The sequence below is a fragment of the Orcinus orca genome, chromosome 8 (assembly GCF_937001465.1).
Source record: "Orcinus orca chromosome 8, mOrcOrc1.1, whole genome shotgun sequence".
In the NCBI taxonomy this organism is placed as follows: domain Eukaryota; kingdom Metazoa; phylum Chordata; class Mammalia; order Artiodactyla; family Delphinidae; genus Orcinus; species Orcinus orca.
Window position 1 is genome coordinate 49,158,546 of NC_064566.1, and position 23,390 is coordinate 49,181,935.

The 23,390-nt window shown below is 40.3% G+C and overlaps 1 protein-coding gene across 1 annotated transcript; it reads right to left on the minus strand.

The window, feature by feature from the left end:
- Positions 1–7,838: 7,838 nt before the first annotated feature.
- On the minus strand, positions 7,839–8,791 carry LOC101284528 (olfactory receptor 51G2-like). Its single transcript, XM_012536729.1, is given in 2 exon segments — positions 7,839–8,242; positions 8,245–8,791. Coding segments are annotated over 2 exon segments (951 nt in total).
- Between the last annotated feature and the right edge of the window lie 14,599 nt (positions 8,792–23,390).

Sequence of the window (23,390 nt, forward strand, 5' to 3'; positions counted from 1 at the left end):
GATGATACAAATAGATGGAGAGATATACCATGTTCTTGGATTGGAAGAATCAACATTGTGAAAATGACTCTACTAGTCAAAGCAATCTACAGATTCAATACAATCACTATCAAACTACCACTGGCATTTTTCACAGAACTAGAACAAAAAATTTCACAATTTGTATGGAAACACAAAAGACCCCGAATAGCCAAAGCAATCTTGAGAAAGAAATATGGAGCTGGAGGAATCAGGCTCCCAGACATCAGACTATACTACAAAGTTACAGTAATCGAAACAGTATGGTACTGGCACAAAAACAGAAATACAGATCAGTGGAACAGGACAGAAAGCGCAGATATAAACCCCTGCACATATGGTCACCTTATCTTTGATAAAGGAGGCAAGAGTATACAATGGAGAAAAGACAGCCTCTTCAATAAGTGGTCCTGGGAAAACTGGACAGCTACATGTAAAAGAATGAAATTAGAACACTCCATAACACCATACACAAAAATAAACTCAAAATGGAGTAAAGACCTAAATGTAAGTCCAGACACTATAAAACTCTTAGAGAAAAACATAGGCAGAACACTCTATGACATAAATCACAGCACAATCTTTTTTAACCCACCTCCTAGAGAAAGGGAGATAAAAACAAAAATAAACAAATAGGACCTAATGAAATGTAAAAGCTTTTGCATAGCAAAGGAAACCATAAATAAAACAAAAAGACAACCCTCAGAATAGGAGAAAATATTTGCAAATGAAGCAACTGACAAAGGATTAATATCCAAAATATACAAGCAGCTCACACAGCTCAATATCAAAAAAGCAAACAACCCAATCCAAAAATGGGTAGAAGACCTAAATAGACATTTCTCCAAAGAAGATATACTGATTGGCAACAAACACATGAAAGGATGCTCAACATCACTAATCATTAGAGAAATGCAAATCAAAACCATGATGAGGTATCACCTCACACCAGTCAGAATGGCCATCATCAAAATGTCTACACACAGTAAATGCTGGAAAGGGTGTGGAGAAAAGGGAACCTTCTTGCACTGTTGGTGGGAATGTAAATTGATACAGCCACTATGGAGAATAGTATGGAGGTTCCTTAAAAAACTTAAAATGGAACTACCATATGAACAAGCAATCCCACTAGTGGGCATATACCCTGAGAAAACCATAATTCAAAAAGGGTCACGTACCACAATGTTCATTGCAGCATTATTTACAATAGCCAGGACATGGAAGCAACATAAGTGTCCATCAACAGATGAATGGATAAAGAAGATGTAGCACATATGTACAATGTAATATTACTCAGCCATAAAAAGAAACTGAGTTGTTTGTAGTGAGGTGGATGGACCTAGAGACTGTCATACAGAGTGAAGTAAGTCAGAAAGAGAAAAACAAATACCGTACGCTACCACATATATATGGAATCTAAAAAATAATAATAATGGTTCTTAAGAACCTAGGGGCAGGACAGGAATAAAGACACAGACTAGACAATGGATTTGAGGACATGGGGAGGGTGAAGGGTAAGCTGGACAAAGTGAGAGAGTGGCATGGACATATATACACTACCAAATGTAAAATAGATAGCTAGTGGGAAGCAGCCACATAGCACAGGGAGATCAGCTCAGTGCTTTGTGTTCACCTAAAGGGGTGGGATAGGGAGGGTGGGAGGGAGACACAAGAATGGGGAGATATGTATAGGGAGGATATATGTATATGTATAGCTGATTCACTTTGTTATAGAGCAGAAACTAACACGCTGTTGTAAAGTAATTATAGTCCTGTAAAGATGTTTAAAAAAAAATCTTTGATACAGGAGGCAAGAATATGAAATGGGAAAAAGACAATCTCTTTAGTAAGTGGTGCTGGGAAAGTTGGACAGCTGCATGTACATCAGTAAATTTAGAACACATCCTCACATCATACACAAAAATAAACTCAAACTGGCTTAAAGATTTAAACATAAGGTATACCACCATAAACTCCTAGGAGAGAACATAGGCAAAATATTCTTTGACATAAATCATACCAATGTTTTCTAAGGTCAGTCCCCCAAGGCAAGAGAAATAAAAGCAAAAGTAAACAAATGGGACCTAATCAAACTTACAAGATTTGCAGAGCAAAGGAAACCATAAACAAAATGAAAAGACAACCTCTGGAGTGGGAGAGAATATTTTCAAACAATGCCTCTGACAAGGGCTTAATTTCCAAAATATACAAACAGCTCTTATAACTCAACAACAACAAAACAAACAACCCAAACAACAAAATGGGCAGAAGACCTAAGTAGACATTTCTCCAAAGAAGACATACAGATGGCCAACAAACACATGAAAAGATTTTCATCATCGCTAATTATTAGAGAAATGCAAATCAAAACTAAAATGAGGTACCACCTCACACCAGTCAGAATGACCATCATTTAAAAGTCTACAAATAACAATTGCTGGAGAGGGTTTGGAGAAAAGGGAACCCTCTTACACTGTTGGCAGGAATGTAAATTGGTGCAGCCACTATGGAAAACAGTATGGAGGTTCCTCAAAAAACTAAAAATAGTGTTGCCAATGACCCAGCAATCCCACTCCTGGGCATATACCCAGAGAAAAGTATAATTCGAAAGGGCACATTTACCCCTATATTCACAGTAGCACTATTTACAATAGCCAAGATATGGAAACAATCTAAATGTCCATCAACAGATGAATGGATAAAGATGACATGGTATATATACAATGGAATACTACTCAGCCATCAAAAAGAATGAAATAATGCCATTTGCAGCAGCATGGATGGACCTAGAGCTTATCATACTAAGTGAAGTAAGTCAGAAAGAGAAAGACAAATAACATATGATATCACTTATATGTGGAATCTAAAATACAATACAAATCAACACATCTATGAAACAAAAAAAGATTCACAGATATAGAGAACAGACTTGTGGTTGCCAAGGGAGGTGGGGGGAGGGGAGGAAAGGAATGGGAGCTTGGAATTATCAGAGGCTAACTGTTATATACAGGATGGATAAACAACAAGGTCATACTGTATAGCACAGGGAACTATAGGCAATATTCTCTGACAAACCAAAATGGAAAAGAATATGAAAAAGAATATATATATATATATATATATATATATACACACACACATATATATATGTATGTATATATGTATGTGTATACATACATAAATATGTGTGTGTATAACTGAGTCACTTTACTGTAAAGAAGAAATTAATGCAACATTGTAAATCAACTGTACTTCAATAAATTTTTTTTAATGAATATAAATAAAAACAAAGATTTTAGACCAAAAAAATAGAAAAAATTAATCAAACCAGGAGCTGGTTTCTTGAAAGGATAAATATCAACAAACCTCTGGCCAGGTTCACCAAGAAGAAAAGACAGAGGACCCAAATAAAAATAAGAAATGAAGGAGGAGAAATAACAACCACTACCACAGAACTACAAAAAATTATAAGAGTACACCATGAACAATTATATGCCAACAAACCGGACAACCTAGAAGAAATGGACAAGTTTCTAGAAACATGTAGCCCACCAAAACTGAATCAAGAAGAAATAGATAATTTGAACAGACCAATCGCTAGAGGTAAAATTGAATCTGTAATTTTAGAAGGAAAAAAAAAAACTCCCTGCAAACAAAAGATTAAGACTGGATGGTTTAACTGGGGAATTCTACCAAATATACAAAGAACTTAAACCGATTCTGCTCAAACTCTTCCAAAAGATTGAAGAGGAGAGAACACTCCCAAAGTCATTCTATGAAGCCACCATGACCAAAACCAAACAAAGACACTACCAAAAAATAAAAGGCCAATATCTTTTATGAATATAGATGTAAAATTTCTCAATAAAATATTAGCAAACTGAGTCCAACAACACATAAAAAGGATCATACACCACAACCAAGTTGGATTCATCCCTGTGTGACAAGGATGATTCAACATATGCGAATCAATGTGATATATACCATACCAACAAAAGACAGAAACCACATGATCATCTCAATTAGATACAGAAAAAGCATTTCATAAAATTTAACATCCATTCATGATAAAAACTCTCACCAAAGTGGGCATAGAAGGAATATACTGCAGCATGATAAAAGCTACTTATAACAAATCCACCACCAACATAATACTCAATGGTGAAATACTGAAAGCCTTCCTTCTAAAATCTGGAAAAAGACAAGGATGCCCACTCTCACCACTGTTATTCAACATAGTACTGGAAGACCTAGCCACATCAATCAGACAGGGAAAAGAAGTAAAAGGGATCCAAACTGGAAGGGAAGAGGTGAAATTGTCATTATATGCAGATGACATGATACTATATATAGAAAACCCTAAAGACTCCACACAAAAACCACTAGAACTGACAAACAAATTCAGCAAAGTAGCAGGATGCAAGATTAACAAACAGAAATCTGTCACATTTCTTTACACTAACAATGAAATATCAGAAAGGGAAAGTTTAAAAAAATCCCTTTTACAATCACATCAAAAAAAAATATGTAGGAATAAACCTGACCAAGGAGGTTAAAGATTTGTATGCTAGGAATGAAAAAACATTGATAAAAGAAATTGAAGGTGATTTTAAAAATGGAAAGATATCCCATGCTCTTGGATTGGAAGAATTAATATTGTTAAAATGGCCATACTACCCAAAGCAATCTATAGATTTATTGTGATCCCCATCAAATTACCCATGACATTTTTCACCAAACTAGAGCAAATAATCCTAAAATTTATGTGAAACCATAAAAGACCCAGACTTACCAAAGCAATCCTGAGGGAAAAGAACAAAGCTGGAGGCATAACCCTCTCAGACTTCAGACAATACCACAAAGCAACAGTAATCAAAACAGTGTGGTACTGGCACAAAAATAGACATATGGATCAGTGGAACAGAACAGAAAGCCAACACACTTATGATAAATACATCTTCAACAAAGGAGCAAGAATATACAGTGGAGAAAAGACAGTCTTTTCTGCAAGTGGTGTTGGGAAAGCTGGACAGCTACATGCAAATCAATGAAGTTCAGAACACTAACTCACACCATACACAAAAATAAACTCAAAATGGCTTAAAGACTTAAATATAAGACATGACACCATAAAACTCCTAGAAGAGAATATAGGCAAAACTTTCTCTGAAATAAATTGTAGCAATGTTTTCTTCAATCAGTCTCCCAAGGCAATAGAAATAAAAGTAAAAATAAACAAATGAAACCTAATCAAACTTATTAGCTTTTGCACAGCAAAGGAAACCATAAAGAAAACAGAAAGACAGTCTATGGAATGGAAGAAGGTATGTGCAAACAATGCGATGAAAAATGGCTTAATTTCCGAAATAAACAAATAGCTCATACAGCTCAATATCGAAAAAAACCAAACAACCGAATCCAAAAACTGGGCAGAAGACATAAACAGACATCTCTCCAAAGAATATGGATGGCCAATAAGAGGCACATGAAAAAATGCTCAACATAGCTAATTATTAGAGAAATGAAATCGAAACTACAATGAGGTGTCACCTCACACCAGTCAGAATGGCCATCACCAAAAAGTCTACAAATGTTAAATGCTGGAGAGGATGTAGAGAAAAAGGAACCCTCCTACACTGTTGGTGGGAATATAAACTGGTATAGCCACTATGGGGAATAGTGCAAACATTCCTTAAAAATCTAAAAAGTTGCCATATGATCCAGCAATCCCACTCCTGGGCATATACCCAGACAAAAGTATAGTTCAAAAAGGTATATGTACCCCTATGCTCATAGTAGCACTATTTACAATAGCCAAGATATGGAATCAACCTAAATGTCCATTGACAGATGAATGAATAAAGATGTAATATACAGATACACACACACACACACACACACACACTGGAATACTATTCAGCCATTAAAAGGAATGAAATAATGTCATTTGCAGCAACATGAATGGACCTAAAAATTATCATACTAAGTAATTCAGACAAAGATAAATATCATATGATATCACTTATATGTGTAATCTAAAAATATGATACAAATGAACTTATTTACAAAACAGAAACAGACTCACAGACATAGCAAACAAGCTTATGGTTACCAAAGGGGAATGGGAGGAGGGATAAATTAGGAGTTTGGGATTAGCAGATACAAACTACTATATATAAAATAGATTTTTTTAAAAAGTCCTACTATATAGAACATGGAACTATATTCAATATCTTGTGATAAACTTTAATGGAAAAGAATATGAAATAGAATATATATGTGTATGTGTATATAAATGAATCACTTTGCTGTACACCAGAAACAACCACATTGTAAATCAACTACATTTCAATTAAATAAATAAATAAGGCAAATGGCTAAAGTGTACATGGCTGCAAACCTACCCAGCCTCCTGTGATATAAGTGTTCAGTCAGAATGATAGGGTTCACATCTTAAAAATGTCAAGTAGATGACACCAATAAAATTAAGGGCTCTGTGAAACTATCACCCCAATCTATGCCATAAACATATCCATCACCTCCAAAAGTTTCCTCTTGCCTTTTTTATTTATTATTAGTTTTATATTTGATAGGAACACAAGATCTACCCTCTTAGAAAATTTTTAAGATACAATATAGTATTGTTAACGACAGGGACTATGCTGTACGGTAGACCTCTTATCGCCAAACCCATCAAGTTGTATACACTAAATATGCACAGCTTTTAATATGCCGATCATACCTCAATAAACTGGCTTTTTAAAAAAAATGAATCAATAAAAAGAACTCCCCTCAGGAAGGAAGAAAAAAAATAATAAAGCCCTGAAAGATAGGAGCTGTTAATGCTGAAGGAATTCCTTTCATTGTCTCATGCGTGGGAATGGCTCACCCATCATGCAGTTACTAAGTAGTGACATCAGAATATGAAAATTAATATTTAAATCTTTATTAATCATACCTGATAGGGTTGGCAGTTTTAGAGACAGACATTTTGTAAATCCTAGGTGAAATTCTTTCTTAAAAAAACGATGGAATCTAGCAACAAATGTGGACTTTTTCCTCACGTGGGCTCTAATGCAGGCTCAGAATGTGGCCCTAACCATAATTTCAAATATCAATACTTAATCATAAGAAAATCTAAGTGGACAGTGAGAAGCTTTCCTGGGCTTGGCAACACCAAACTTTTCTCTCTAGCTCAAAGCAGAGACACACATGAAGAGAAACAAAAGAAAGCTGCCACTCCCTAAGGTGTAAATAGGTGCTAAGTGAACTCAGCAGGTACAGTATTATTCCTACGTGTTTCCCACCAACCACTCCCCTTTTCTATTTCTTGGTATATGAGCTGGTTAATATTAAATGTGGGAGAAGAGGGCTAGTATTAAGGTGAATATAGCTTACTTACACATAATATTCTTATTATACATAATAGAATAGAAATATAGTTCTTCCTTAGGTTTGAAATGAAATGGGTCGGGGTAAAATCCAGTGGGGAAAAGGATAGAAGTGCCTGCATGAATAGATACGCACACACATCCTCTCAGTGAGTCCCCTAGGCAAGGAGATGTTACAGTATATATGAGTATGAAAGAGTTCAACTCTGATCAGTGCAACAAGAGGATTACCAAGATGATACTTCTATATGCTTTCCAATGATCTAGTCCCCCAAAACTGTAATTATAGAAGCTGATGCTGCCCCACAAAAGGCTCAGTGGTAAGATCTGAAACTTTCAGAAACCTCAAAAGTTAACTCCAGCACTAATCCTCCCCTGAGATCCAGGTTGACCCACAGGGGTTGTGTGCCACTGTGTCCTTCTGCTGCTCTACGATACATCAACCCTTTTCTGCTGGAAGTGCTTTAGGAGGCCCTGACGGATCTGCTTAGACTTGATGCAGTAGACAATGGGGTTCATGAAGGGTGGAACCAAGAAGTGCAGGTTGGCCATAAGCACTGCCAGAGCAGGGTAGCTGTGCTTCTCTACTCGGTGCAACACAGACAGCCCCAGCTTGGGCGAGTGAAATATGAGAACAATGCAGAGGTGTGAGACACACATGTTGAGTGCCTTTAGTCGTTTCCCAGGTGATGCAATGCTCAGCACAGTCCGTAGGATCAGGGCAAAGGAGAGTATGATGAGGGAAGAGTCAAAGCCCAAAGAGAGGAGGATGGAGACCAGGCCAACCAGGCTGTTGACCTGAGTTTCTGAGCAGGCCAAACCCACAAGGTCACGTGAAGGCAGTAACAGTGAGAGGGTACACTGATCTGGGGAAAGAGCAGACACTGCAGGAGGATGGGTCCTGGGAGATTGAGCAGGATGGCCCTCACCAGGATGGCAGGCCCCACTTTGGCCATGGCTGAGTGGGTAAGAACTGAGGCACAGTGCAGAGGGTCCTGGATGGCAACAAAGTGATCAAAGGCCATGGCCAGCAGCACACCAAATTCCACATAGGTGAACGTGTGGATGAAGAACATCTGTGCCGCACAAAGATTGAAGGGCAGCTCACCAACACCCAGCCAGAAGAGCTGCACCATGGTGGGGAAGATGGAGGCCCAGAGGCCCAGATCAGAGGCTGCCAGCATGGACAGGAAGATGTACATGGGTTCGTGTAAGGCTGGATCTGTGCAGATCAGGAAGAGGATGATACTGTTACCCAGGATGGAAACCACACAGATGAGGTTGATGGGGATGGAAACCCAATGATGAGATGCTCCTAGACCTGGGAAGCCAGTGAGGAGGAAGGTAGAATAACCAGAAGTGCTGGTGTTGCAGGAAAACATAGTGATTCCAGGAGGGAGCTGTCCACCCTATATGTAAGAAACATTCATTCATTTGATCATCACTTACAAAGTCCCTACCAAGTACTAAGGGCTGGAAAGGAAGAGCTGCCCCGTCACCCTTTCTCAGGCCATGAGAGAAAACTCATTCCTCTGAGGAGCTCCATTCCCTCCATTTTCTGTATAATTTAATCTTCTCCTTGAATAAAGTGATATTGAATAAATTTTATGAGCTAATCTCTGCTTATTGCTTTAGCCTCTCAGTATCTATTCTCTCTTTGGCCTAAATAAACAACTTCCTTTCTCACTTAAGCTATACCCAAAAGCCTATCTCCAGACTGTATTCTCAAAATAAATAATGAAGAAGGGAGAATAATTTTCTGTTTAAATTTAGTATGATGTTAGGAACAAGCAGTTTAGACTCTATTTCTATTTATTCTTAGAGACAGGTTTTCCATAGTGTGACCTACCTGTTAACAAAAGAGACACATTCAAACAAATGATGTATTTTCAAAACCACCCTCTGAGGAGGCTGGTTGTTTTTTCCTCTGGCGCTGTTAAAGAACCAACATCTTCCGTGTTTCTTTTCTGGAAAAGCCTTTGGAGCGCAAAGGTTCTATCCAATGTGCTCAATAGTGACAAATTTATCTCCCGTGAAGGTGGGTTGGCCTAGAGGAAGTATTCAACAGTTCTTTGAAGCTAAATCTGGTAAACAAGATGGGAACTGAGATGAATTCACTTTTGTTAAACTCCTTCTTACCCAATCCCACCTCCACCTCACTGGCTGCTTAAACTTGTACATTTTCTTCTGACCTTGCCTTTGAGACAGTCCTATGGCCATGGGCTTAATTAGAAGGCACTTTTCTCTTAAATATCTTTTTTTTCATCCCTCTTATCATAAAAGCTGTTATGACAGCACCAAGTGCTTTGAAGTTCTCCAGAGTTGGGGGCTGGAGGGTGAAGCTGACAGGTCTTGAGGGGCATCACCTACAGAGCCAGGCAGAGAATCATGAGTTTCCAGAACCCCAGGGTTAATAACATTTAGCAAGGAGCCCAGAGTGTAGTGTGTAAGCTCATATATTCCCATTACTTCACATAACACTTTTGGGCTGCAAAGCCTCTCCAACTTCTTTCCTCTGCAATGGGAATGTTTGTCTTCATTTGTCTATTAAGTATCTTCACATTGGTGTGCCTTGTAAACTGAACATCTAGCAGAACCACAAATTATAATTCCCCTTTCCCCCGAGTTCACCCTCTAAGACCTGTTGGGCCTTCCTCCCTTTCCTGTTATCCATGAAAACTCCAGGAAAACAAAACAAACAAACAAACTAGAATCTCTTTTCACTCTGTAATACATTCCCCAAGTCAACTTTGAACTATCCCCTCCTTTCAGATCCCAATGAAAATAATCTAGCCCAAATCACCATCATTTCCCTTAATATTATAACAGCCTCCTAACTATCCCACTTTCTTCAGTCTTTCCGTATTCTGATTCACCTTCTAAATTTCCATTCGAATCATGACCAGAATACTGAAGAAAAGGCAAGCATGGACATGGAAATGAGTATGCACCTGGGGAGGAAACACAGTGATCATATTTGCTTCAGGAATATATCTCCTACCATAACTTTAATGATCCTCACTGGTCCCTGATGCTTCAGGATCAGGTCTAAGTAAGATCTTTATACTGGGTCCAGAAGAGGAAGGACCTTGTTCATCCGACATCTGTAGCCTATACAGTCACCTCTCCCCTAAGTCTTATAAATGCTACTCATAAGCTATCATTCTACTCATCAAACTTACCATATTTGATAATTCTTAAAATGTCTTTTTTGTTGAAATATAAAATACACATAGAAAAGCCTACATCTCCTAAATGTAAAACTTGATGAATTTCCTCAAAGTGAGCACACCCACGTAACAAGCACCCAGATCAAGAAACAGAATATTGTCAGCCTGCCAGACTTCCCTTGTTACCCCTTCCAGTCACGCGATCCTCTCTATGATAAACACTATCCTGATTTTGCCTGTATATGTCATGCATTATCTATATATATACTCTTTCCTGTCTGCCTCCCTCCACTCAACTTTATGTCTATTTATTAAAGGAATGAATAGATGGTTTGGTTTACGTTTTACAATCACCGTCTTACTAAACTGACTTTCCATTATGTGTCAAGAACTGTGCCAGGAAACAGCATATAGCAATGAAAGCTCACGTGAAGCAGGAGTCCCCTAAAGGAATGTGCTTATTTGTTCCACTATGAGCATGTGCGATTCCACCACCTGGTTTCTGATGATGATTATTCGCAATGATAGTAAGAGTAATTGCTATCATCTCTTGACTATGTTCAGACACTGAGTAAGGATGTTCCCTACCATCTTCACAGTAAAGAGCCGAGTCTCAGGCTGAATAACTTGCTGTTAAGCCAGAGTGAATGATCCTGATCTCAGCTCAGCCCTGATTCTCAAGGCCACGTGCTATCAGAAAGCTCTGAAACATTTCCCAAACCGTCAGGCAAGACATACATTACCTGATAGGCCGGAGCCCAAACAGAAAGGCTTTTTCTCCAGATGCAACTTAACCCATACAAAAATAGCAGCTTGAGGCCCACCTGCGAGCAATGTTTTCATGGACTGTCATTCCATATGGCATCATATAGTTTTGCACAAAGCTTCTGTCCACAGCAGAGTAAAATGACACCCAAGTGCCCACAATCCCGCCTGAAAAATAGAACGGCCTTCTCAAGCATTTGGACCTTCTCAAGCAACTTGGACATCCTCTTTCTCTGTGGTCCCTAGAGATCCCTGCATCACTGTGCTGGGGTTAAATACACCTTGCCTTACCCTATTTTTTCCCCTTTTTACCAGGTCTCTTGCTTTCTGACACTTCTTCAGGGTCCTAAGTTTATTTTTTTTACTAAATAATAGTAAGAGTCAGAAAAAAACACATTTGTCTTTTATAAATGCTCTCTACACCTATGCTTACTTAATCCTCTGACCCTGTGGTATATTTTCCCATTTTCTGATGAAGAAATTGGGTCTCAGAGAGGCTAAGTAACTTCCCCAAGGTCATGATGTTAGGTGATAGATCCAGGATTTAAATCCAAGCTGGCCTAAAGACAAAGGCTACTCGCTTAACTGCTTCATAGAAGAAAAAGCAATTCTGGCGCTTTGTGGTTATTAGATCCTTTGTCCTCAGGATAATTTAAAGGCCAGTTTTTCTGTCCCCTCCCTCCAACCCCATCTCCCTTTAAAGCAGATGCAGAGGTTTGAGACCAGAGTGAAGTCATATGCTAAGAGAAGTGGCCTTCAAACCAGTCCAGCCAGGCCTCTCTGCTTCCATCACTCCCGGTTCTTCCAACCTTTCCACACAGGATGTGGCTCATCGTCTGAATACAATGGCCAATTTACCTTGCACAGCGCACCTGCACCCAAGAATTCAGCAGTGTGTGATACAAGGGAGGTTGCATTCTCCTCCCCCTGTTCTAATGCTGCAGGGTGACAAGGAGTTCAACAAAAAGTTGTGCGCTTATCATGTAAAAAAAAAAAAAACGAAAAAAACAATAACATTGACTTCGCAGAGTGGTTGTGAACATGGGAAAGACTGTAAACTGTTTAGCACACAGTAGGCATTTATTAAAATGTAACAATAAGCAGAGACACCTAGGATTTTCACGCCCCTTATCTCATGACGTCCACCTCCTTCCAAAGCCTGTGAGAGCCGCATAGCATAGGGAGATCAGCTCAGTGCTTTGTGACTGCCTGGAGGGGTGGGATTGGGAGGGTGGGAGGGAGGGAGATGCAAGAGGGAAGAGATATGGGAACATATGTATATGTATAACTGATTCACTTTGTTATAAAGCAGAAACTAACACACCATTGTAAAGCAATTATACCCCAATAAAGATGTTTAAAAAGAAAAAGAACAAAGCCTGTGAGTGGCGTCATCCCCTTTCCATAGATGAGGCAATAGAGCCTCAGAGATGAGGAAACCTGTCAGTGACCCCATTAAGAGGAAGCAGAAGAGACCGGTTTCAAGAACGTCCCATTTGACTCCAAAGCTCATGCATCTGTCCATCCCTCAGCACTCTCCTCTCTAAAATCTTTGAAAATAATATTTGTCTCTTGAAATCAATATAGAGATTGAGAATACATGCAAAGCACTTAGCATAGTGCCTGGCACATAATAAGCACTTAAAAATAATAATGCTTGATATTTATCAAGTATTTACTGCCTTATGAGGTAGGAATCATTTCCATTCCCATTCTGCATATAGGAAAACTGAGGCACCAAGTGGTTGAATAACTTGTCTAAGATCATGAAGTAAGAAAGTGGATGAGCCAGGGTTTAAATCTAAGCAGTCGGATTCCAGATCCCACATTCTTTTTTTCCCTCTAATTTCTATTTATTTTAATTTTTATTTTATATTGGAGTATAGTTGATTTACAATGCTGTATTAGTTTCAGGTGTACAGCAAAGTGATTCAGCTATACATATACATATACTATTCCTTTTCAAATTATTTTCCCATTTAGGTTATTACAGAATATTGAGTCAAGTTCCCTGTGCTGTAACTTCAGAGCCTACATTCTTAAGCACTGTGTTATGCTGCCTCTGTCTGCTAGCTATGATGGCTATTATTATGAAAGCTGCAAATTCTCATCCCCAAAGAAGATGAAATAGGATTACAGATTTATAAGATCTCATTTACCACTCCTACCTCCTCCCTCACTGCTTATATGCATCAATCCTTGAAGTTCTAAGGCTATAAGGGGCCCACGTGCATACTGACAATTTCTGTATTGCACACTGCATGAGTTTAGTTACAGGCTTATGGCTTAGGAAGAAGCATGTCCTCCTCAAAGAAGTAATCTCCTGAGAAAGCAAAAGAAAAACGCGATAAAACTACCTGCGGGAGGAAACAATGAAAGAAAGAAAGAGGTGGAGAGAGAGAATCAATGCATAGCAGACCCTTTCAAGGATGAGTGAAAAAAAAATTAAACTACACTCTCTGCCCCTCCACCATTTTACTCATCCAGGTTCCAGAAGACCAGGAATAGTGCAAAGATTATATTTATCTAATCAAGGAAGTCTGTCCCCAGATGGTTCAAGGCCAAATTATGAGCCACCAAAAAGAAATGACCCAGCTTAGAGAAAGTTGGAGACCCTCTTCCCACAAGAAGAGTCCTATGGTAACTAATGCCCAAGGGGATGTAAGGCTTTAAGCCTCTGGATTTGTCAGCTGAGTCCTGGGACTGAAGAAGCCCCAGGCCTAGGGCCAAAAGGGAGGTTACAGAAAAATAGGCCCTGACACTGCAGTCCTAGCCTAGCAAAAACTATCAGAAGACGGGGATCCAAGTCTTCCCCAAGCCCTTGATACTGTTGTACTTTAGCCAAGATTAGCTCTAATACTTCTCTGCTCGGAAATGAGCTTAGCACAAACCTGTCTAGATCGGGCACCTGTAACTGGGAAGCCACTACCTGTCTGCAGGGGCTCCAGCTCCTCAGAAACAACTCGGACCCCTTCCATCTCCTGCTGCTTTCTAGAAGTGTTAAGCTTTATTATGTTCTAGGGCTGAAGAAGGAATGTGTGGAGAGATGTCCACCCCACACTACATATAAACTAAGAGATACTCAGAGGCCGCTACTTTAAGACAAGACTTAAATCCTGAAAGCTATCAATGAAATTTCAGTGAAATCTGAGTAAAGGAATAAAACTGGAATTCTTCTAAAAGTCTTAGTTTGTTTACGGATTTGGGATCCATATACAAAAAAAAATCATGATTATTAAATAAATCTGATCCCATCAGTCTTTTAAAAATTCTTTTCTTTACTTGATCTCTTTAAATGTTTTTTAACAGGAGACCCCCTTCAAATCTGACTATATAAGTGTTGCCTCATTTCAAAAGCTGTCAACCAAAATCCTTGATTAGATTTAACTGGTGAAGCCTGGTTATTTGGGAAGAGATGCCAGGGTCTGGAATGGATCAAGAATGTCTCTAGTACTGAATAATATTTACGTTAAAATGGTAGATAGGTAAGTAGGTAGATAGGTAGAATCAATCTGGTTTAGAGGCTTGTTTGTGTAAATCACCAGTACCTGTGAAGACGTTGTAACACAGCCTTCTATGATTCTCCCTCCAGGATTAACAAAGATAAATCTGCTAAGGATGTCTGATATGTCTGTAAATGTGATATCTCTTTAACTTCCTTGAATGTCTTAAATAGCATGAATAATGGATGTTCTATTAAAATCGTGAGTCTCGTCACATTAGCATTTCAGAGGCTGGGATAGGTTGGCATCTTACATATATCTTATCCAGGGTAGGCAGTACATAGTAGAAGTACATGCTCCAGACCCAGACCGCCTGAGTTTAAATCCTGGCTTTACTACTGATTAACTATATGACCATGGGCAAATTTCTTAACACTTCTCTGTCCTAAGGTTCTCAGCTGTAAAAGAGAAATTTCTCGCACTGAGTTGTGCTGAGGTTAAATGAGGTCACCAAGAATTCCTAATCCCTTAATGAACGTTAACTCTGATCAGCTGTTGCATAGCTACTAGCCTTCTCACCTTGAGTTAGCTAAGGATGAGCTAGAAAGTGGCCCTCTATGCCTGCTCAAACTTGTCAGAATATGCTGCCTAAGGGGAGGTTTGCTCACGCAGCTCGACCCCAAATTAAGGCAGAGTCTATCATTTATGACTATCTTTGCCCCATAATCAGAAGACCCACAGTAGGCTGCAGGAAACCTGTCAGTTTAAGCCTGTGCAAGGAGCAGCCCCTGCAGGTGAATCTGGGGAATCTGGAGCTTGTAGCGTCAGTTTGGCTAGTTGGTTGAGGACTGAGAAGGTTCAGTGTTTCCTTTTATCATGAGGTGACCATGTTTCTCAGCAAGGAACTGTCAAGCTCAGAAAGGACGTTGATGTGATAAGAACTCACTAGCGATGCCCACCCAAGCCCATTATGTTATTAAAAGGAGGATGGCAAAGGCCTTGAGGTAACTCTCACCTCTCAGGTTATGGGACGACCTGGAGGGTAGTTGCCTGCCCTGAGCAGAGACCATTTAGTACTGCCCAGAGGAAGAAATGCTGGTGTAGGGCAGTGGCGCAAAGCCTCCAGGCTCAGTGCCCTCACCCCAGGCCCCAGCTCTGACACCACGGTCCCGGCACTCACCATGGCTCCAGAGCTTGTGTCTCCTCTCATCTGAACCGGTGTTTGTGAAAAGCATTTTCTGCTGTGTCAATAAAGACCAGTACTTTATAAACCTCCTGATGGAGGTAGGGAAGTAACAGGTCTGCTGAGATCTGCGTGCAAAGCCAAGAGATTTTCATAGTTGAACTTCCTGAACCCCCTGAGTGCTGGGCCAGGCAGCCCTGGGACTTGGAAGAAGCATCAAGCAGTACATCCTGATGATTTCTCAGAGGGGCCGCCAGAGGAGACTACAGTACGCCTGCTCCTTCCCAAAGAGCCAGCCCCTAAGTAGCCCAGCGATAAGTGGAGGCAGGTGGGGCCTAAGAGGATGGTTCTGAGACAGGCTGAGACCTGGGGCCCTTTGCTGCAGTGCTGCAGTGCTTGCACCTGGACACACCTCTCCTCAAGCAACAAAATACAAAGAAACTGTACGGAACTAAAAGTAACTGCGTGCATGCCCAGATCGGGCAAATTCTGGACCCAAAAGTTACAAAGAGACCAAAAAAACCCAACTGCCACTTTTGAAGAGCCTGGAGCAAAAACAGGGAGTCGGGAGCAAAAGCAGGGTACTGAGCTTGCCCCCTGCACACACCACCTAAGCAGTGGGCAAAACACCTAAGTCACCCCTCTGGCACGACCCCTGGACACACCCCTACCCTCACCCCATATAAGGAACAAACGTGCCCCCCACTTCAGGCAGCAAGCAAGGGAACCTGTTGTTTGTTCTCACTCCCCGCTGCTGCAGCAGGGGCCCCAATAAAGCCTTGCTTGAATTTCTTGTCTGGCCTCTAGTCAATTTCTATTGACTGGGGAAGGCCAAGAACCCTGGTCGGTAATAGTTAAGAGACTGGGACATAGTCTGTCCTCCTGCAGTAACAGAGGCTGCAAGGAATTTCCATTTCTAGAGAGAATGAGAAATCAGGCATGTAACCAAAGAGACATGTGTAAGTGCTTTAAAGGTGGAGAGTGTGCTGGAAAGGAGAAAAGTTTTCTATCTAACTTTATGTCTGTACCTAGGGAATGAAGGTGGTTGAAAACAGTTATAATGATGAAGCAACATCTCTCACCTGTTAATACCCTCAGGGATCATACATCAAGCATGATGTAGAAAAGCTGCGATCTATTTCTGGCTCTGTCACTCATCAACTGTGTGATAATGAGCAAATGACTTTAACTCCCTGAACCTTTCATGGTTCACTTGTAAACCAGGAATAATAATTATTTCATGGGATCGTGGTTAGAATTATATTACAATAGAAAGGCACTCAGAAAGGAACTTGACACATCATATAAGCTCCATACATACTCCCTTTTCCTTTCCAATAGGAAATTGAGAACAGGCTTCAGTAATCTGCCTGGACTCTTCTGCATTGTCCATCCATATGCCACACTTCCTCCACCACTCAGAGTCAGAGTTTTGGCTCTTTTAAAATAAACTTTTTATCTTGGGATAAATTTAGATTTGTGGAAAAGTTAAAAAGATAGTGTAGAGAATTTCTGTATACCCTTCACCCAGTTTTCTTAATGTTAACGTAATACAAAAACATGGTACATTTGTCAAAACTAAGGGACTAATATTGGTACATTACTATCAACTAAAGTTCAGATTTTATTTGGATTTCACCAGTTTTCTCACTAGTGTCTGTTTTCTGTCTGTTCCAGGATTCAATGTAGGTACTATATCCCAATTAGTTATCATGTCTCCTTAGTCTCTTCTGGTCTGTGATGGTTTCTCAATTTTTCCTTGGTTTTCATGACCTTGAGAGTCTTAAGAAAGTTGGTCAGTTATTTTGTAGAAAAGCCATCCTCTCTTCCTTTCTCTCTAGCATGAAAAGAAGACAATGTAGAGGTGTCAGGCTACACTGCAGGATGTCCTGACGCCTCTTTTTTTAAATTTAGTTTTATTTCTTATACAATTTTTAAAGGTTACTTTCCATTTACAGTTATTACAAAACATTGTCTATATCCCCTGTGTTGTACAATACATTCCTGAGGCTATCTTACACCCAGTAGTTTGTAAGCTCCACTCCCCCACCCCTATATTTCCCCTCCACGCCCACTGGTAACCACTGTTTGCTCTCTATATCTGTGAGTCCTAACTTCTCTTTATTCCACTCCAGGTTCCAGTGTTTCCTGCAGATTAGGGAACAGGGTATTTCCAGGTTCTGTCTGCTTGAGGCTATTAGCAGTTCCTGGGGTTTTCCACGTGGTTCTTTCAACCAGGAGACCAATCTCTCTGTCCTCCATGGGCCACACCCCAATATAAGCCTTCCTATACCTATTACACACCATTTTTTCATTCATTGAAATTTTAGAAATTTTGGAGTTTCTTATATTTCAGTTTCTAGGGATAAAGAGATCATTTTTAATGAATTCTTAACTGTTTGTTGAAATACTGACATCTCTCTGATGAAATATTTTCTTTAGCTTTTCCAGTACCTAATTCTAGGATGCTTTCTTTGCCTTACAAGTAATAAATATGGCTAATGCCAGAGTCAGCTCTCAAATCAGGGATGGGATAAAGAATGATAAATGGAAGTAGGCAGGTGAAACTTAAGTGTAATTCTATCTTCTTATGAGAGACTGCTCCCCATTCTACTCATTCTAAAATCTAAATTATCCAATATTATTTGAAATGGTTCACAAATTTGGGGTCCCTTTATTCACTGTGTTTTACCCAGAGATTAGATAGGCATCAATCCTATCCTCTAGTAGCTTATGCCTCAAAAAAAGAGTAAATGTGTGTAAAAACTAAACTGGTATATTACTCTCTCCTTTAGTAGACAAGGAGGAATAGGGAAGGCTTTATGTAAAAGAGGATGGTGTTTGAGTTGAGACTTTAAGGATACGTTGGCCTTAAATACATAAAAACAAAAGGCTTGCCTGGATTATAGTTAAGATCATTGTATATGGCAACAAGTAGAACTTAAACTCCTGACTTTTAAACTAGGTACCTAGTTTTAAACTAGTTTTAAACTAGGTACTAGGTGCCAGGTACCTAGACTCTAAATGGGTCAGCATCCATTCTATAAAACTGAGATGATAAGACTATCTAGAGAGTTATAAATAAGATGATATGTATAAAACACCGAGCCAGTCATTTGCATGTTTGCTCTCAAATATATCCCTTCTCCCTCTTTATTGCAAGAGGTTAATTCCTGAATGCTGGGTTTCCCAGGCTCCCTTGCGATCTGGTTTCTAACTGGGTTTAAGCATTGCAAACATTGGAGGAAGGTTGACCAGATCCTCTAGATGAACCTGAGGTATGATTAAATTAGTGACCTTTATTCAGCAGGCAGTGAGGGTAAGAAAAAAGAGAAGCAAGACAATCAGCCTTGGGGGAAAGGGAAGTGAGGCAAGGAAAAAATGCAAAACAATGCAATTCAATGCATTATCACACTGGATAATGATTCCTAATGAGTTTCAAAAAAGACCTGACAAGCTCCTTGGCCAGTGGATTTGCTCATCAGAACTGCAAGAAGGAGTCTCATCTAGAAATAGTCCAGGGGAGAGAAAGGAAGGGAATTCATCAGTCCCACTCTCTCCTATCTCTCCTATCAATGTTCACCTCATGGAGAACTAACCCCCTGCACTTTTTGCTTGTGGCATTTGCCTATAACAGCTGCTCAGAAATCTGGATCCCATGCCCTGCAGCGTGATGTCTCATCCAAATCCGACAGTGTGTGTATGGAGTGGTAACCCAGCACTGGTAGGGTGCTAAGAGAATAAGAGGGGGTTCTAGAGAACCTGATATGGTGCACAAGATTAGTATCCAATACATATCATCCCGCAAGACAGTGGTGAAGGAAAATCTTCCCAATGGACAAAACTTGAAGCAGGGGGTTGTCTGCTTTGCTTGGAAAAAAAAAAAAGATGAATTGATGTAGATGATATATATACCACCTTGACTGTGTCTTACAGGTTGGCCTGTGGTCCAGGGCTGAAAAATAAAAGATTCAAAGATTGATAACAAAGAGTTATGGATAGAAGTATGCATTGAGCATCTAGGAAAGGGTCCAGAGTGAAGATATTTTTGTCCCATGTGAATACACACCAGAGGACATACAACACAGAGAAGGCACTCAATAATCAGGTAAATAAGATGACCTGTCCTGTGGGTGTTGATCAGCCTCTTCCCAGTCACATGTTTCTTGTTCAGTGGGCTCTTATACAAGTGTCTTTATCAGTAGTGGTAAACAGATAGCTTGAGGAGAAACCCATGCTCAGGCAGAGATTATATCCCTGCTGCTACCGACACTTGCACCTAAAAGGCCAACTCTGAAGCCTGATTTTTCCCTATTTCTAAGAGAATCTAGACAGTCTTCTAGTGGAATGTTAATTACATTGAACCGACAGCAATTTGTCCTCACAAAATAGGTACTGTTCCAGAGACAGATCCATTTTCCATCTTACATTGCTTCTGCCAGCACCACCATTTTTAGACTTATACCATCTGTGTATCCAACAATATCACCTGCAACCAAGGAACTGATTTTACAGTCCAAGAATTCTGATAGTGGGATTGCCCTGTGGAATGCAGTGGTCTGACAATGTACACCATCAGCCAGAAAAAGTTGGCCCAATAAAACTCTGGGATGTACTGCTGAAGGCTCAGGTATGGCAGCAATTTGGAAAGCCCACCCTATGATATAAGAAAGTTGTCCCATAAATTCTGGTACATGCTTAAAATCAACAACTAATATGTGATTTTTATATCCATTATAAACACACTCTTCAGAGAATCAAGAAGGGAGGTGGATGTGGCCCCTATTACCATCAAACTAGTAATATTTACAGAACATTTTCTTTCCACCTCCCCAACATAGGGCTCAGCACTGTTCGAAGGGTCTAGTAAAGAAAGGAGAAGCTCTTCCACCAGAGTAAGAAAATCTGTTCTAATAAATAGGAATTTGCCACTATCCCCTGGATCTTTGGGGATAGTGAAGAAGCCACTGAAGAAATAGAGGATGGGGTTTCTATACTAGCTGGAATGACATCCCTATTACCAAGAGAACTTGAGTTGCTGGTACATAATGTGGGCAAGGAAGACTATGCCTAAAACCTAAAATATGCATTGGAGAGATTCCTAGTTACCATTGTCCAGTAACAGTGGCCAATGCATTAAAGATAGGAACATTGATATTGAACCTTCAGGAATGAAGATTTGGGTCACCTTACTAGGAAAAGAACACTGAAGTACTAAAGTGCTGGCAGTGAATGAGGAGAATTTGGAATGAGTGGCAACTTTGGTCTTACAGCCAATTGCCAAGGTGGGAACTGTTGCAGCTATGTACGCATTACGTTAATTGATCTGTGTGCATATTATTGAACATTTGCCAAAGAAACCCTGTGGCGTATGTATTAACATCCTCATATGATAGATGAGGACACGGATGCTCAGAAAATGGCATGTCACTAGTAAACAGCAAGGCTAGCACTGAATCCAGTCTGCCCTATCATGAGACCTGTGCTCTTTTCTGCAGTTCTCCTCCCAACAGTTCTACTTCGTGCCTGCTGGAAACCACAGAGGGTCTGCAGTGATGTGAAGCAGCCATTTTCTGAGTGTTTTCAAACTCACATACAAGTCTCTTCTTCCTTTCATTTTTTCATTTGTTTGTTTGTTTGTTTGTTTGTTTAACTCTGTTTCCAACTTTGCTTTCTGGGACTATGTTCCTGGAATTAAGTCTGGGTAGAGTGGCACAATTTGGACATTAGATATCACCTGAGAGCCTTTCACTGAGCAAATTCTCTTCAAAACAGAATTGGAAATTTCAAAGAAGCATGAAGTGTCTTTAGGTTTCCAAAATCTATAGAAAATATTAAGTGAAGTTCAACGGATGTTTTTACCTTAAGTTATACAGGGACCAAAAAAAAAAAAAAGAATGAGTAAGAAGGAATTGAGAATTCTTCTAGCCTTACCATCCTTCCTCTTTTCTCCTTCCTCCTCTACAGCCACATTTCTATCAGCTGCCCCTGCAGCCTCTGCCCGAACTATCAGGGCAGCCTGTTATCTCCTGGCTGTCCCTAAAATGAGGATTTTCCCTGGAACTTTAACTCTCATGCACTATGCCTACTGCATCACTTAAAGCAAGTCACCTCACTCCATTCAGCCTCTGTGTCCGTTCCTGTAATATGAGTAATAAACCCTGAATTGCTAAGTTGTTGTGTGACTTAAATAATATAACCTGACATAGCAGTGTTATTCACAATAGCCAAAAGATGGAAGCCACCCAAGCATCCACTGACAGATGAATGGATAATCAAAATGTATACCCAGACACTGGAATATTATTCAGACTTAAAGAGGAAGGAAATTCTGTTACATGCTACAACATGGATAAACATTGAGGACATTACGTTAAGTAAAAGAAACCAGTCACGAAGGGACAAATAGGGTATGATTCCACTTACATGAGGCACCTAAAATAGTCAAACTTACAGAAACAAAACGGTGGTTGCCAGGGTCTGAGGGGAGGGAATGGGAAATTATTGTTTAATGGGTACAGAGTTTTAGTCTGGCAAGATGAAGAAAGTTCTGTGCATGGGTGGTGGTAATGGTTATACAACAATGTGAATGTATTGAATGACACTGAACTATACACTTAAAATTGGTTAAGATGGTAAATGTTATGTGTATTTTTCCACAACTTTAATAATACTAATATAACAGCCAGAGAAAATCCCTAGCTCAGTGATAAGTGCACAGTTGGTGCTGAATAAATAAATGTCAAGTCCCTTCTTACCACTCACTGATGTGATGCCACCTTGGGGTAATGCGAAAAGAATCTCTCTCCCCCGATATTAAAAGAATATCAAGTCTCCTGGGCTTCCCTAGTGGCGCAGTGGTTGAGAGTCCGCCTGCCGAGGCAGGGGACACGGGTTCGTGCCCCAGTCCGGGAAGATCCCACATGCCGCGGAGCGGCTGGGCCCGTGAGCCATGGCCGCTGAGCCTGCGCGTCCGGAGCCTGTGCTCCGCAACGGGAGAGGCCACAACAGTGAGAGGCCCGTGTACCGCAAAAAAAAAAAAAAAAATAAAAAGAATATCAAGTCTCCTGAAAAGGAATGGTTTGGGGAAGTAGGAAACAGAAGGTGGCCTTTGCGGGAGAGCTCCGGGCACTCCTGTCCATCCAAACCTCCTTAAAAGCCGCTCCTGCACGCGGGCACACCACTTAGGCGTGGGGTGATGACCAGTGTCAGATAAAGCAGCATGACTCCTCCACGCAGCAGATAACGATATTTTACTCTCAGACAGTGAGGACACGAGAGGGAGCGCAAAGCAAGGACTAAATGCTGCGAAGCTTTCACTCAGCCCCAGCCTCCAAAAAACCCCGCCCACGGTTCCCGTCGCAGGCCGCACCTCAACCCCTCCTCCTTCCTCCTCCCTTTGCCCCTCCCACTCACCTCC